General features: G+C 45.6%; 1 protein-coding gene across 1 annotated transcript in view; it reads right to left on the bottom strand.

Moving 5' to 3' along the window:
- The window catches only part of ncanb (neurocan b), a 274307-nt gene that overhangs the window by 50481 nt on the left and 209767 nt on the right, over window positions 1-14059 (bottom strand). Inside the window, exon 8 of the mRNA XM_060846570.1 lies at window positions 7510-7518. Within this exon, the coding sequence (XP_060702553.1) occupies window positions 7510-7518 (9 nt within the window). The remainder of the gene's footprint in view (window positions 1-7509; window positions 7519-14059) is intronic.

The following is a 14059-nucleotide window of genomic DNA, read 5'->3' as shown; positions in this document are numbered from 1 at the left end:
CCTTATAAGAGAGCAGATCACAGCTGTGTTAAAGGAGGGCACTATGGAGGACTCCAGTAGTGAGGCAATATGGGCAGAGCTCAGAAATAGGAAGGGTGTGGTAACAATGTTGGGGCTGTACTATAGGTCTCCCAATAGCGAACATGAGATAGAGGTACAAACATGTAACAGGTTATGGAAAGATGTGGGAGCAACAGGGTGAGGGTGATAGGAGATTTTAATTTTCCTAACATTGACTGGGATTTACTTAGTGTTAGAGGTATAGATGGAGCATAACTTGGAAGGATCATACAGGAGGGTTTTCTAGAGCAGTGTGTAAATAGTCCAACTCAGGAAGGGGTCATAACGGACCTGATGTTGGGGAATGAGCCCGGCCAGGTGGTTGAGGTTTCAGTAGGGGATTACTTTAGGAATAGTGATTACAATTCATTCAGTTTTAGAATACTCATGGACAAAGACGAGAGTGGTCCTAAAGGAAGAGTACAAAATTGGGGGAAGGTCAACTATACCGAGATTGGGCAGACACTGGGGAATGTGGATTGGGAGCAGCTGTTTGAAGGTAAATCCACATTTGATATGTGGAAGGCTTTTAAAGAGAGTTGATTAGAGTTCAGGAGAGACATGTTCCTGTGAAAGTGAGGGATAGAAATGGCAAGATTAGGGAACCATTGATGACAGGTGAAATTATAAGACTAGTTAGGAGAGAAAATGAAGCATACATAAGGTCTAGGTGACTGAATTGGAGATGCCGGTGTTGGACTGGGGTGAACAAAGTTAAAAATCACACAACACCAGGTTATAGTCCAATAGGTTTAATTGGAAGCACACTAGCTTTCGGAGCAATGCGCCTTCATCAGGTGATAGTGGAGGACACAATTGTAAGACGCAGAATTTATAGCAAAAATTTACAGTGTGACGTAACAGTCCAGTGATAATACCACTAGACAATCACCTCTCCTTGCTGACTTTCTCTCATACCCCAACTTCTATCTTTTTCTGATCATTCTTAACTGGTTTCTCAACTTATCCCAACCTTGTGGTGTTCATCAGAAGAAAGGAGTCCGGAAGGTGAGAGGCAAGGATGGGAAATAACCTTCAGAGGCCAGTCCATTTGCCCACCATGACTGTTCCCAGTTTGGATCATTTACAGGCCCACGCCAGCCTGGAAAACAGATTGAGGAAATAGCCATCCTTCTTATCCATGAGGGAGGCAGGTGACTGAGGAGGTGGTAAGTCAAAGCCTCTTATGGCCATTAATTAAGGGACTTAAATGCTGGCATGTTAAAAAAAATCACCCATTTGAGGGGTGTGGTAATGCAACGGTAGCGTCCCTACCTCTAAGCCAGGAGGCCCAGATTTGAGCCCCACTTGCTCCAAAGATGTGTTATAAGATTTTGGTTCGACTACTTTTAAAGTATTGTGTTCAATTCTGGTCACTGCATTACAGGAAGGATTTGGAGAGGGTGCAGAAGAGGTTTTCCCAGGATGCTGCCTGGATTAGAGGGTATGAGGTGGAAGGAGAGGCTAGAAAATCTCTGGTTGTTTTCTCTGGAGCGGCAGAGGCTGAGGGGAGACTTGATAGAAGTCTATAAAATTATGCATTGATGGGTTTGACGGTCAGAATCTATTTCCCAGAGTTGTAATGTCTAAAACCAGGGGGCATGTATTTAAGGTGAGAGGGAGAAAGTTCAAAGGAGATGTGAGGGTTATGTTTTTTACCCAGAGTCTGGCAGGGGTGGAGTTGGAGACAGGTCTGATAGGGGGGTTTAAGGAACGTTCAGATAAGCACATGGATATACATGGACTGGAGCAACATGGACCAAGGGCAGGCAGAAGGGAATAGGTTAATTTGGTATTGTATTCAGCACAACATGATGGGCCGAAGGGCCCCGTTCCTCTGCTGTACTGTTCCATATTCTATGTAATAACATGTCTGGACTGGATCAGAAAAACATCCCGAAAGTCACCCATGGATTTTCTTGTCTGTACAGGATTGGGGAGAAGAGGGGAGTTTTTTCTCTGGAGCCAACTAATGTCATGATTCGCCCTACTCGCCAACTCAAGGGAGCTGAAGAGTCCACCCTTGGGTTTATGAAAATGTCAATATTACCCTTTTGTATTAGATGCCACAGCGTGTTGGTCGCTGCAATCTTCGCTCCTCTTTCTCCTGATGTTTGAAGTCGGTGTGAAATATTGTATTCCTGTGTGGTTTCACTGCTCACGGTGCACTGTTTGCTTTCCATTGTAACGCACAAGCCGGGTGTCCCTGTGACATCTATTTCTTCACGGCAAATTAAGGTGTCAGACACCGAAATAATTACATTCCTCTTTCATCGGTGATAAGATCATTTTAAAACTTATTCTTGCTCTGCAAACACTGAACCAATTGTGGCTTGATTGTGTTTGGAGGAGCAGGAAAAAGACTGAGGTTGTCGAAACAGGGAATGCGGCGTAGATTTATGTAAAAGTTCATAAATGCATTAGAAGCCAACGTCTTTCCTCTCATTCCCACCGTATCTGCCATCTCTTCTGATTTACATTATAATTGCCCTGCATCTATCACAGCTTGACAGCAAGTCTCATAAGGAACCTGAGAGCATTCAATGGACAACAGGCCTGAGGGTCATGAACAAAATGACATTAAATATCCAGGCCTGCATTGATAGACAGATGGGCAAGGCTGAGGGATGGAAGTCCTGGAGAAAGATGGCCCGGAGAATTTCTCTTTGACTGACCTTGGTGAGGGTTTCTCACCGCTATTAATCACGAGGCCTTGTTTGAATTGCTTGGCAGTCAATTTCTGTCACATCAATTTGTTGAAGGCATTTTTTTTAAATCAAGTAATCGTGAAGACATGGATCTACAACTGCCTGCCTTTACATAGCACCTTTTCAGGCGTAAGACATCCCAAGGTGCTTCAAAAAAAGAATAAAGAAAATTAAAGCACAGGAGCAGGCCCTTCGGCCCTCCAAGCCTGTACCGGTCCAGATCCTCTATCTAAACCTGCCGCCTATTTTCCAGGGCTCTGTATCTCTCTGCTCCCTGTCCATTCATTTATCTGTCAAGATACACCTTAAATGACACCATTATGCCAGCCTCTACCACCTCTGTTGGCAACGTGTTCCAGGCACCCACCACCAAACACAAGGGTATTATCAAGCACTGAAGCAAGCAAGATATCAGAAACAAACACAGACAACGCTGGAATAACTCAGCCTGAAGAGGTATTAGGACAGGCTTCTGGAAGGGTGGTCATACACAGAGGTCTTCAGGAAGGTCTAAAGGAGCACTGAGAGGCAGAGAAGGGATTTCAATGCTAGAAACCAAACAGCTGAAGGCACAGCCCCATCAAAGGTGCAGCAATGAAAATCCGAAATCTGTAAGATGCCAGAATTGGTGCAGAGATCTTGAAGGCTGGTCACAGAAGGGTAAGTTGTGAGGGGCTAAGCTTTACTGAGAATTACTATAGCACTCATGTCTGGGAGGGAGAATGAAACCAGAATGTCTCATAAGAACACAAAAACTCAGAGCAGGAGGAGGCCATTCAGCCCATCGAGCCTGCTCTGCCATTTAATACCATCATGGCTGTTCTCATCTCAGCCTCAACTCCACTTCGTGCCCTCTCTCCATGACCTTCAACCAGTTACTTATTAAAATCCATCTATCTCCTTCTTAAATTTACTCAATCTCCCAGCATCCACCACACTCTGCAGCGGTGAATTCTACCCAATTCTATGATCTCTTGTTCCAGAGTGCCCACAGTGGGAAACATCCTCTCTGTGTCCAATTTGTCAACTCCTTTAGTATCTTGTACACTTCAATTAGATGTCCTCTCATTCTCGACTTAATCTGCTCAATCTCTCTTCATAAAACCAACGCTTCCTCTCTGAATCAATCGAGTGAACCTTCTCTGAACTGTCCCCAATGTGGGCGGCACAGTGGCACAGTGGTTAGCACTGCTGCCTCACAGCGCCAGAGACCCGGGTTGAATTCCCGCCTCAGGTGACTCTGTGTGGAGTTTGCACATTCTCCCCGTGTCTGCGTGGGTTTCCTCCGAGTGCTCCGGTTTCCTCCCACAGTCCAAAGATGTGCGGGTCAGGTGAATCGGCCATGCTAAATTGCCCGTAGTGCTAGGTAAGGGGTAAATGTAGGGGTATGTGTGGGTTGCGTTTCGGCGGGTCAGTGTGGACTTGTTCAGCTGAAGGGCCTGTTTCCACACTGTAAGTGATCTAATCTAATCCCTCCTCAAGTAAGGGGACCAACCCAGTTTGCGATACTCCACGTACAGTCTCACTAATGCATTGCACAGTTGCAGCAACACCTCCCTGCCTTTATACTCTATTTCTGTTTGGGGAATGGGGCTTGGCTCTCCTGTGGATAGTAATAGAATGGAAATCTCCTATCCATCCCAATGGATCCACAAGTACTGTGCATTCCATAGGGACAATGGTAGAGAGAAAATCATATCCAGGGTCAACCTCACGAGTGCACAGATCCATGAATATCAAATCCATTTCTAACAAGGACAAGCCCTTGTAGAGTTTTTTTTTCTTTATTCTTATAAGGGTTTTGGGCATCATTTGCAAGGCCAGTATTTGCTGCCCAATTGCCCAAGAACAGAATGGATTGCTGGGTCATTTCAAGGTTAGAGACAAACAAATTGCTGTTGCTGGAATCCAAGGTTGACAAGCAGGAGGCTGGAAGAACACAGCAAGCCAGGCAGCATCAGGAGGTGGAGAAGTCAACGTTGCAAGTGAGTCATTTCACAGGGCAGTTAAAAGTCAACCTCATTGCTGTGGGTCTGGAGTTACATGTCGACCAGACCAGGTAAGGATGGCAGATTTCCCTCCCTAAAGGGACATTAATTTACTGGATTGGTTTGCTTTCTCAGTAGTCACCATTAGAATAAATTCATTTAATTCTAGAATCCTTACAGCATGGAAACAGTCCATTTTGCCCATCGAGTCTACACCGACCCTCTGAAGAGCATCCCACCCAGACCCACCCCATTCCTGTAACCCTGCATTTCTCATAGCTAACCCACCTCACCTGTACATCTTTGGAATGTGGGAGGAAACCAGAGCACTCAGAGGAAATCAACACAGACACACGGAAAATGTACAAACTCCACACAGACGGCAACCCAAGGGTGGAATCGAACCTGGGACCCTAGTGCTGTGACGCAGCAGTGCTAAACATTGAGCTGACCCTTTGATTGTATTATATTCAAATGTCACCACCTGCCCTGCTACAAGACCCATGTCACTAGAACATTAGCCTGGTCTCTTGGTCATTAGTACAGAGACAGTATCCCTTCTTCTTAATAACGTACTATGTGACAACAATCTTGGTTTCTGAAATCCTGCAAACTTCAGTAGAGTGAGGACAAGAGGTTCTGAGAATTTCAGGCTGTATGTTCAAGTCTTAAAGTACACAGAACCATTTTTGCTCATGACACCAACTGGATGAAAGGCTTTGACCCACCATGCAGGACATTATAAAGACTAAAAAGAGGGTTAAAAAAAAAGTAAGGCAACTTAAGACATGATGGCTCAGTGACAGCAGGTTTGAACATTGATAGAGGAAGTATGTTTGTGAGTAGTTGAGTTCTGTACTAATTTAACAAAATAAAAAAGCCATAAAGTCCTCACCCTTCACATATCCCTTACCCACTCTTGCTGTCCCCATGCCCTATCCATTCGACCTAATACCATGGACCCATCAGTATAGCCCTTCATTCACCCAGACTATACCCCACTCACCAATATATTGCCTACTGTTCCACTGCGAGATTATATCCTACATCCCCACCAGCCTTATGCCCGCTCCAGCACCTCCCCCACACCAAACCATGCTCCTCCCCATTCAGCCCTGATGACAGCTCATATCCCCTCAACGCCAAACTATGGCATTTCCATGCTCATGCACCATACCCTTTACAAAAGCAGAGAACACAACAGCAGCACTGTAATTTGTAAAACACAAAGATGGTATGTGATAACTTTCCAATTTCTTAAAATGCCTCCTTTTCACTATAAAACTGTCAAGACTCTTTGAAGAATCAATGGCTGAAAGAAAAAGCGTTTGAAACCTCTTAATCCTGTGAAAATTAAATTGTGAGATTGACAACAGAGATCAAAGAGACTGAGCTGGCAAATTAGGGGTTTCAACGGATTCACGGATGTCCTGATTCTCAGTCACATTTTGCTGTCTCATTTCTCTGGGGCTGGATATTATATGCTCCATGGAGTAATTTCGGGGGTGGTATGGTGGCACAGTGGTTAGCACTGTTGCCTCACTGCGCCAGGCACCTGGGTTCAATTCTAACCTAGGGCGACTGTCTGTCTGGAGTGTGCACATTCTCCTCGTGTCTGGGTTGGTCTCCTCTGAGTGCGCCTGTTTCCTCCCGCAGTCCAAAGATGTTCAGGTTAGGGTGGATTGGCCATGCTAAATTGCCCCATAGTGTCCAGGGATCTGCAGACTAGGTAGATTAACCATGGGAAATGCAGGGTTATAGGGAAGTGGGATACTGTTTGGAGGGTCAGTGCGGACTTGATGGGCTGAGTGGCCTGCTTCCACACTGGAGGGATTCTATGATTCTTGGATTGTCTCAGGAGGGGCCATGTGTAAATGGGGTGGGAGCCCAAACTGTCACCTTCCCCTGTACCTCTGAGCTCAGTGCACTGGCAACGAAATTGGCAGCATCTCCACTGTTTCTAAATAAATAATTAAGGACTGACCCCAATATTGCACTGCTGATACCATAACATGCTTGGCATGGGCAGGTAGTGAGTAGCCCATGCTTTTACCAGTTTGTAAAATTGCAGAATGAAGGGGCTCCAATCTTTGGAGGGCATTCCTTGCCCGGTTGCCCCAGACCAGCCGATAGTTTAAACCCGGGCAGACCTCCCTCTCCCCATCCTGCATCCCAAGGTGGCCTTGTCTTCATACCCCCAAACCCCCCGACCACCCCCCCCCCCTCCCTGGTCTGGATCTGGGGCATTATCAGGCCTCAGCCTGGGGGCTTGCCTGCTGTCATGGTCTTGCCCACTTTGGAGTTCTGGCTCTGCCATTAACAGCTGGACGCTACAGAGGGTGGCATTTCCCCTCCTCTCACCACACGTTATGATGACAGTCTGACCCTGCATTAATGTGGCGCTGCGCAGTGCTTCATCGCCAGGACAGGCTCACCCTTGTCGGGTCACTGCACATAGCGGCAGAGGAGCAAGCGAACCAGCTGCTTCTCCGGCCCCTCCCAGATATTTCTGTCTCTGGTTTGAAATTAAATTGCACAGCAAGATGTCCCGGCTCAATGGGAAATAGGAACTGATGGGAGGAGGAACCAATGGGCACTTTGCTATGAGTTATTCTTCTGCTGCTTGTTTCAACCAGTTTTATGAGTTTAGCTGCTTGAGTTGCTCTTTCAAAGTGCTTACACAGCTATGCTGGGCTGAATGGCCTCCTCCATTGCTGTATGGATTAATGAATTTAAGCAATGCATGGGAGAACTATCAGGGACTTGGGAATATAGCTATGTACCAAGAATCATTGAACCCCTTCATTCTGGGAACAGGCCCTTTAGCCCGACAAGTCCACAATGACCTTCCGAACAGTAACCCACCTAGACCCATTCTCCTACCCCATACTGCATTTACCCCAATGCTCCTAACCTACACATCCCTGAATGAGCATGACCAATTCACCTAAAGTGCACATCTTTGGATAGTGCGAGGAAACTGGAACACCTGGAGGAAGCCCTCGCAAACACGGGGAGAATGTGCAAACTCAACATAGACAGACACCCGAGGCTGGAATTGAACTCAGTCCCTGGCGCTGTGAGGCAGCAGTGCTAACCACTGAGCCATTGTACCACCCCATCACCCCAAGATCAGAGAGATTCCCAGAGGACAACACCAATCTGTGTAGTCTCAGTACATAATCACTGAGAAGGATCACCAGGATGATCCCCAGTAAGGAGGGCTGGTCTTGTGATCAAAGGCTGCACAGGTTGGGACTCTACTCACTGGAGTTTAGAAGACTGAGAGGTGATCTCATTGAAACATATCGGATTGTTAAGGGGCTTGACAGGGTAAATGCTGAGAGGATGTGTCCCCTTATGAGAGAATCTTGGACGAGAGCGCGTAGCCTCAGAATAAAGGGATGGCAATTTAAAACTGAGATGAGGAGGAAATTCTTCTCTCATGGAGTTCAGAGTCTTTGGGATTCAGAGAGCTATGAGTGCAGAGTCCTTGTGCTTATCTAAGGCTGAGATAGAGAGATTCTTGATCGGTCAGGGGGTCAAGGATTCAGGGAAAAGGCATGAAAGTGGGTGTAAAGAATGCCAGATCAACCATGATCCTATCAAAGCAGGCTCAAGGGACCGAATGGCCTACTCCTGTTCCAATTTCTTAAGGCATTAATGAGGGAACAATGAGGGGCAATACCATTACTATTTTCACATCCTGATAGGTTCTGATAGACCATATGATTATAGTAAGACCACAAGATATAGGGGCGGTATTAGGCTATTTGGCCCCCATTGGATGTGCTTCACCATTCAATCATGGCTGATACATTTCCCAACGCCATTCTCCTCCCTTCTCCCTGTAACCCTTGATCCCCTTAGTAATCAAGAACCTGTCTTAAATACATTCAATGACTTGGTTTCCACAGTCCTCTGTAGCAATGAGTTCCACCCTTTGGCTGAAGAAATTCCTCCTCTTCTCAGTTCTAAAGAGTTGTCCCTTCACTCTGAGGCTGTGCCCTCAGGTCCTAGTCTCTCCTGCGAGTGGAAACATTGTCTCCATGTCCACCCCCCTCAGTATTCTGTAAGTTTCAGTCAGATCCCCCCCCTCATCCTTTTAAACCCTATGGAGTACAGATCCAGAGACCTCAATCGCTCCTCGTATGACAAGCCCCATCCCCAGGATCATTCTTATAAACCTCCTCTGGACCCCCTTCAAGGTGCAGCCTTCCTTCGATATGGCACCAAAACTGCTCACAATATTCCAAATATAGTCTGACCATAGCCTTATACAGGCTCAGCAGTACATCTCTGTCTGGTATTCTAGCCCTCTCAAAAGGAATGCTAGCATTGCATTTGCCTTCCTCACTGAATTTGCATATTAACCTGAGGAGGATCCTGAACGAGAACCAAGTTTCTTTGTGCTTCAGATTTCTGAAGCCAGTTCCCCATTTAGAAAATAGTTTACCTCCTTATTCCTCCAACCAAAGTGTAAAGCCTCACAATTTCCCACTTCATATTCCATCTGCTACTTCTTTCCTTACGCTCTTAACCTGCCCTGTGATAGAATAAATCAGGAAACACTATGGCGGTCGCATCATTAGTGCAAGGTAACAGCATTAAGGTAACGGATGGAATCTAGTAATTCTCTCCTACATGTTCGAATCAACCTGCTTGTACTCATCATTCAACACCTCCATCACAGGCGGAACTTGAACCCAGACCTTCTGACCCCACAAACTCACTACCACAGTACCACAAGAGCCCTAAGTAATTCTCTTCTATACTCTTCTCCACAGCCTAGACATCCTCCCTAATGTCAGGACAGGAAAGGAGTTCTGAAGAAGGATCACTCAACCGAAAATGTTAACTCTGATTTCTCTCCATAGATGCTGCTAGACCTGCTGAGCTTCTCCAGCAACTTCTGTTTCTCTTTCTGATTGCCAGTATCCAGAGTTCTCTCTTTTTGTTTTGTTTTCTCTAATATGTTGCGATTAGCACTGGATGCAATATTGCAGCTGAACGAATAGTGCATCGTAGTGAGTCTGACTGCTTTTCCAAACCATGCCCATTACAAAGATTCACATTGTAACAATGCAGAATAAGGCCATTCAGCCCATTCTGCCAGCATTGGTTCTATCCCCCAGTGCCAATCTCCTGCCTTTTCCCCATATCCCTACACACCCTTTCTATCCAAATAATCATCCAAAGTCCCTCTTGAATGCCTCCACCGTACCTGCAGGCAGTGCTTGCTAGCACCTTCCACAATTCAGGAAGAACAAACCTTATTCTCATGATACAGAATTTCACCAGAGAAAGCCCTTTCCATCCACCCTTACTGCATTGACTCCTAATAGACCAAACCCTTTCTAAGGCCCCTTCTCTTTCCACAGAAGTTGTTCAGAAATAGACACAATATTTTAGCTGGAGTCTGATATTTGGCCCAGCATTTATATCTGTTGCTAGTGACAGTGAATAAATGAATAAATACATTCAGCCTCACCTGTTATTGGAAAGACCAGTCCTTCGTCCAAGTCATTGAGGCTAACAATGGATGGAGTTACTGCTGAACTTTCTTTCTCTTGCTCCAAGGCTGACCCGGTCGGATCTTCAGACATTTGGTCAGTGGTGACTAATATCTGCTCTGCTCCCCCCGATCCATCAGCTTCTTCATATGGTGAAGATATCCGCGTTTCTGAGGGTAGAGTTTCAGCATCGTGAGGCACAGACGGAATCATGTGCTCCATGCTTTCATCAACAGTCATGGATTCATGATGAGACAAGTTCAGATCGTGCAACGGGGTGGGAAAGGGAATGGAAGTGAACAGTGCTGGGCTTTCTGTGAAAGCAGTGTCTTCACCAGCTCTCTCTGGCCTCTCCAATCTCTGCAATTCCTCCTCTGCTAATCCGACTGTGCCTAAGACAGTTGGCACCATTGACTGTTCTGCTGTGATGGCTACTGTTCTGGGAAGCTCCAATTCTGCATGTGAATCTTGAGTAATGGATGACATTGTAACTGCAGGTATTGCTTCCTCAGTTTCCTTGACAACGTGTGCAGTTGACTTGGCTGTTGGACTCAGGCCAGATACTCCTGTGCCTTCTTTCCTGTCAACCATTCCTGTTACACTTGTCAACACTATCTCTGTATTCCTAACAACATTTGACGTTGTTGAGTGTAATGGCCCCTGTCCTACCTCAGTAGATGTAGTAGCAAGCACTGCACTGCCAGAAGCAAATGTTACTGATTTTGAGTGGTCTCTGTGGGCCTCAGGGAATTTTTCTCTGTGTAATAATAATCCAATTCCTGAGGCACCCGTCACTGATATAATATCTTCTCTTTCTGTTTCAGACAGTTTATTCATCGTTTGCTCAATTTCATTTGAAGGCATCAGTTTCTTTGTAGGTGGCTGACTGCTTGTTTCATTTCCATCTGTTGTATTCACTAAAGAAGACTGAACAGTGCTGGGCATTTGTTTGCCAAGTGGCTGACTTCCATTCAACCCATTCAGGGACTCTGTCTCCCTCTCTGGCATTATGAAATATGTCAGCTCTGTTTCTTCTGTCAGATGTTCTTCATTGTCTTTTGGCACTGAGGTGTCAATGAGTGCTGTGGAATGCAGAGTGGGCTGTGTTGAATGTTTAACGTGTCCCTCAAAAGCCAATGTCCTCTCTTGGAGTTCCTCCTCAGAAGCTTTGAGGGGGTCTGGCACACTGTCTGCTGAAGTCTGTCTTTCTTCTGGGTCACTCTCATGTCCAGATAGAGTTCCCGAATGATTCTCTGCAGCATCTGAACCGGCCTGGTGCTGGTTTAGGAAAATCGTTTCTCCATCGCCACTTCCTCCAAGGTCACCAGTTGCCAAGGTGCCAGTTCCCTCTTGAAGGAGGCCTACATACCCTGTCCAGGGTCTCACTGGAACTGAGGACAGCTCAGAGAATTCTCCACCCGGGTAATCTGTGACAGTGTGAGGCTGAAGGTCCTTCAGCCCATGTGTAACACCTACCACAGCCAATGGCTTCTCACCCTCATCACTGCCTGTAGTTCTATTCTCCTCAGGAGGAATTCTGTGCCTGCTGATGTTTGGTAGCAGCAATGAAACAGCAGTTTGCTCTTCCCATGCCTCGTTGCTAATATTTGAAGATTGAGAATTATTTCCTTCTTGGTGTTGACCATAGATTCCCAATTTCCTGTACATATTTGTGTGCTTAGTCACTGCTGAAAGATATTCTTTATCCTCTCTGGGAACCACATCTCCAGAAGCTTCAGTGACCATTTCTAAGTAAGTTCTACCTACAGTACTGGTGCTTGAGTTGTTTGTCACTGTGGCAATATTTCTGGAACTTTCCAACTCTTGGGTTGAAGAATTGCTCTCTTCGTTTCTGACTGTGGCTATTTCAGTTGTTTCTGTCAAAGATGGTTTCTCGGTTTTATGACTTTGTCTCTCTCGCAGCCAAAGCTCCTCATGAGCCCTTTTGAATTTTGAACCATCCTGATCATTCCCACTGAGTGGTGTGATGACTTGCTCCCCATCCTTCTCATTGGTGAGGTGGACAGAGGAACTTTCTCTTCCAGGTTGTCCTGTAGGTGGGAAACATGAACCAAAGTTAATTTTGAACTGACCCATGCAAGAATCAAACCTTAAAATTCCAATTCCTTAAAAGTTGGATACTTTCATCAACAGAATCTCCCAATCCACAACCTCTACCTCTAATGAGCATTAACTGCATGGGAATTTCATTGACTTCGTGTTCTTCTCCAAATCATACACTAATGGAGATAAAACACGTCTTTTTCTTTATTATTCACAGATGGTATGAGACCTGGGTGGGTAGAGGATACCTTTGGTGATGAGCTGCCTTCTTGAACCACCATAGTTCATGAGGTATATCGACATCCACATTGCTGTTGGGAAGGGAGTTCCCGGATTTTGACTCAGCAGCTTTGAAGGAACATCAATATATTTCAAAGTCAAGACAGTGAGTGTCTTGGAGGGGAACTTGCAAGTGGTGGTGCTCCCATGTATCTGCTGCCTTTATCCTTCTAGATGGTAGAGTGTGGTGCATTTTGAAAGTGCTGTCAAGGGAGCTTTGGTGAGTTTTTACAATGGAATTATGTATCTAGTATTATCGTCACTGGATTCAGACTTCAGAGCACCCTTACCTAACAGCATTGTAAAAGGACCTTCAGTTCAGACCACAACAATTTAAGAATATGACTCACCTCCACCCTTACTACATTGACTTTGCCATTATTGAGGTTGGTGAAGCCTCTTCTGGGGTTCTGTGTCCAGTTCTAGTTGCCCTTTCTCCATTATTTTAAGTTAGTTAGCAATCAAAAGCACAGTGAACTGTAGGTACATGCATTTAGGATTTTATGAACAGTCCACTTGGTTGGGAGAGATCAAATCAGCAAGGCTATATGGACTTCAGTAAGGCGTTCGACAAGGTTCCCCATGGAAGATTGATTAGCAAGGTTAGATCTCATGGAATATAGGGAGAACTAGCCATTTGGATACAGAACTGGCTCAAAGGTAGAAGACAGAAAGTGGTGGTGGAGGGTTGTTTTTCAGACTGGAGGCCTATGACCAGTGGAATGCCACAAGGATTGGTGCTGGGCCCTCTACTTTTTGTCATTTACATAAATGATTTGGATGCGAGTGTAAGAGGTACAGCTAATAAGTTTGCAGATGACACTAAAATTGGAGGTGTAGTGGACAGCAAAGAGGGTTACCTCAGACTACAACAGGATCTGGACCAGATGGGCCAATGGGCTGAGAAGTGGCAGATGGAGTTTAATTCAGATAAATGCGAGGTGCTGTATTTTGGGAAAGCAAATCTTAGCAGGACTTATACACTTAATGGTAAGGTCCTAGGGAGTGTTGCTGAACAAAGGGACCTTGGAGAGCAGGTTCATAGCTCCTTGAAAGTGGAGTCGCAGGTAGATAGGATAGTGAAGAAGGCACTTGATATGCTTTCCTTTATTGGTCAGAGTATTGAGTACAGGAGTTGGGAGGTCATGTTGCAGCTGTACAGGACGTTGGTTAGGCCACTGTTGGAATATTGTGTGCAATTCTGGTCTCCTTCCTATTGGAAAGATGTTGTGAAACTTGAAAGGGTTCAGAAAAGATTTACAAGGATGTTGCCAGGGTTGGAGGATCTGAGCTACAGGGAGAGGCTAAACAGGCTGGGGCTGTTTTCCCTGGAGCGTCGGAGGCTGAGGGGTGACCTTATAGAGGTTTACAAAATTATGAGGGGCATGGATAGGATAAATAGACAAAGCTTTTTCCCTGGGGTCGGAAAGTCCAGAACTAGAGGGCA

Source organism: Hemiscyllium ocellatum, chromosome 28, assembly GCF_020745735.1.
Source record: "Hemiscyllium ocellatum isolate sHemOce1 chromosome 28, sHemOce1.pat.X.cur, whole genome shotgun sequence".
Taxonomy (NCBI): Eukaryota; Metazoa; Chordata; class Chondrichthyes; order Orectolobiformes; family Hemiscylliidae; genus Hemiscyllium; species Hemiscyllium ocellatum.
The sequence above is the reverse complement of the archived record's forward strand: the minus strand, read 5'-3'. Positions and strand labels throughout refer to the sequence as shown.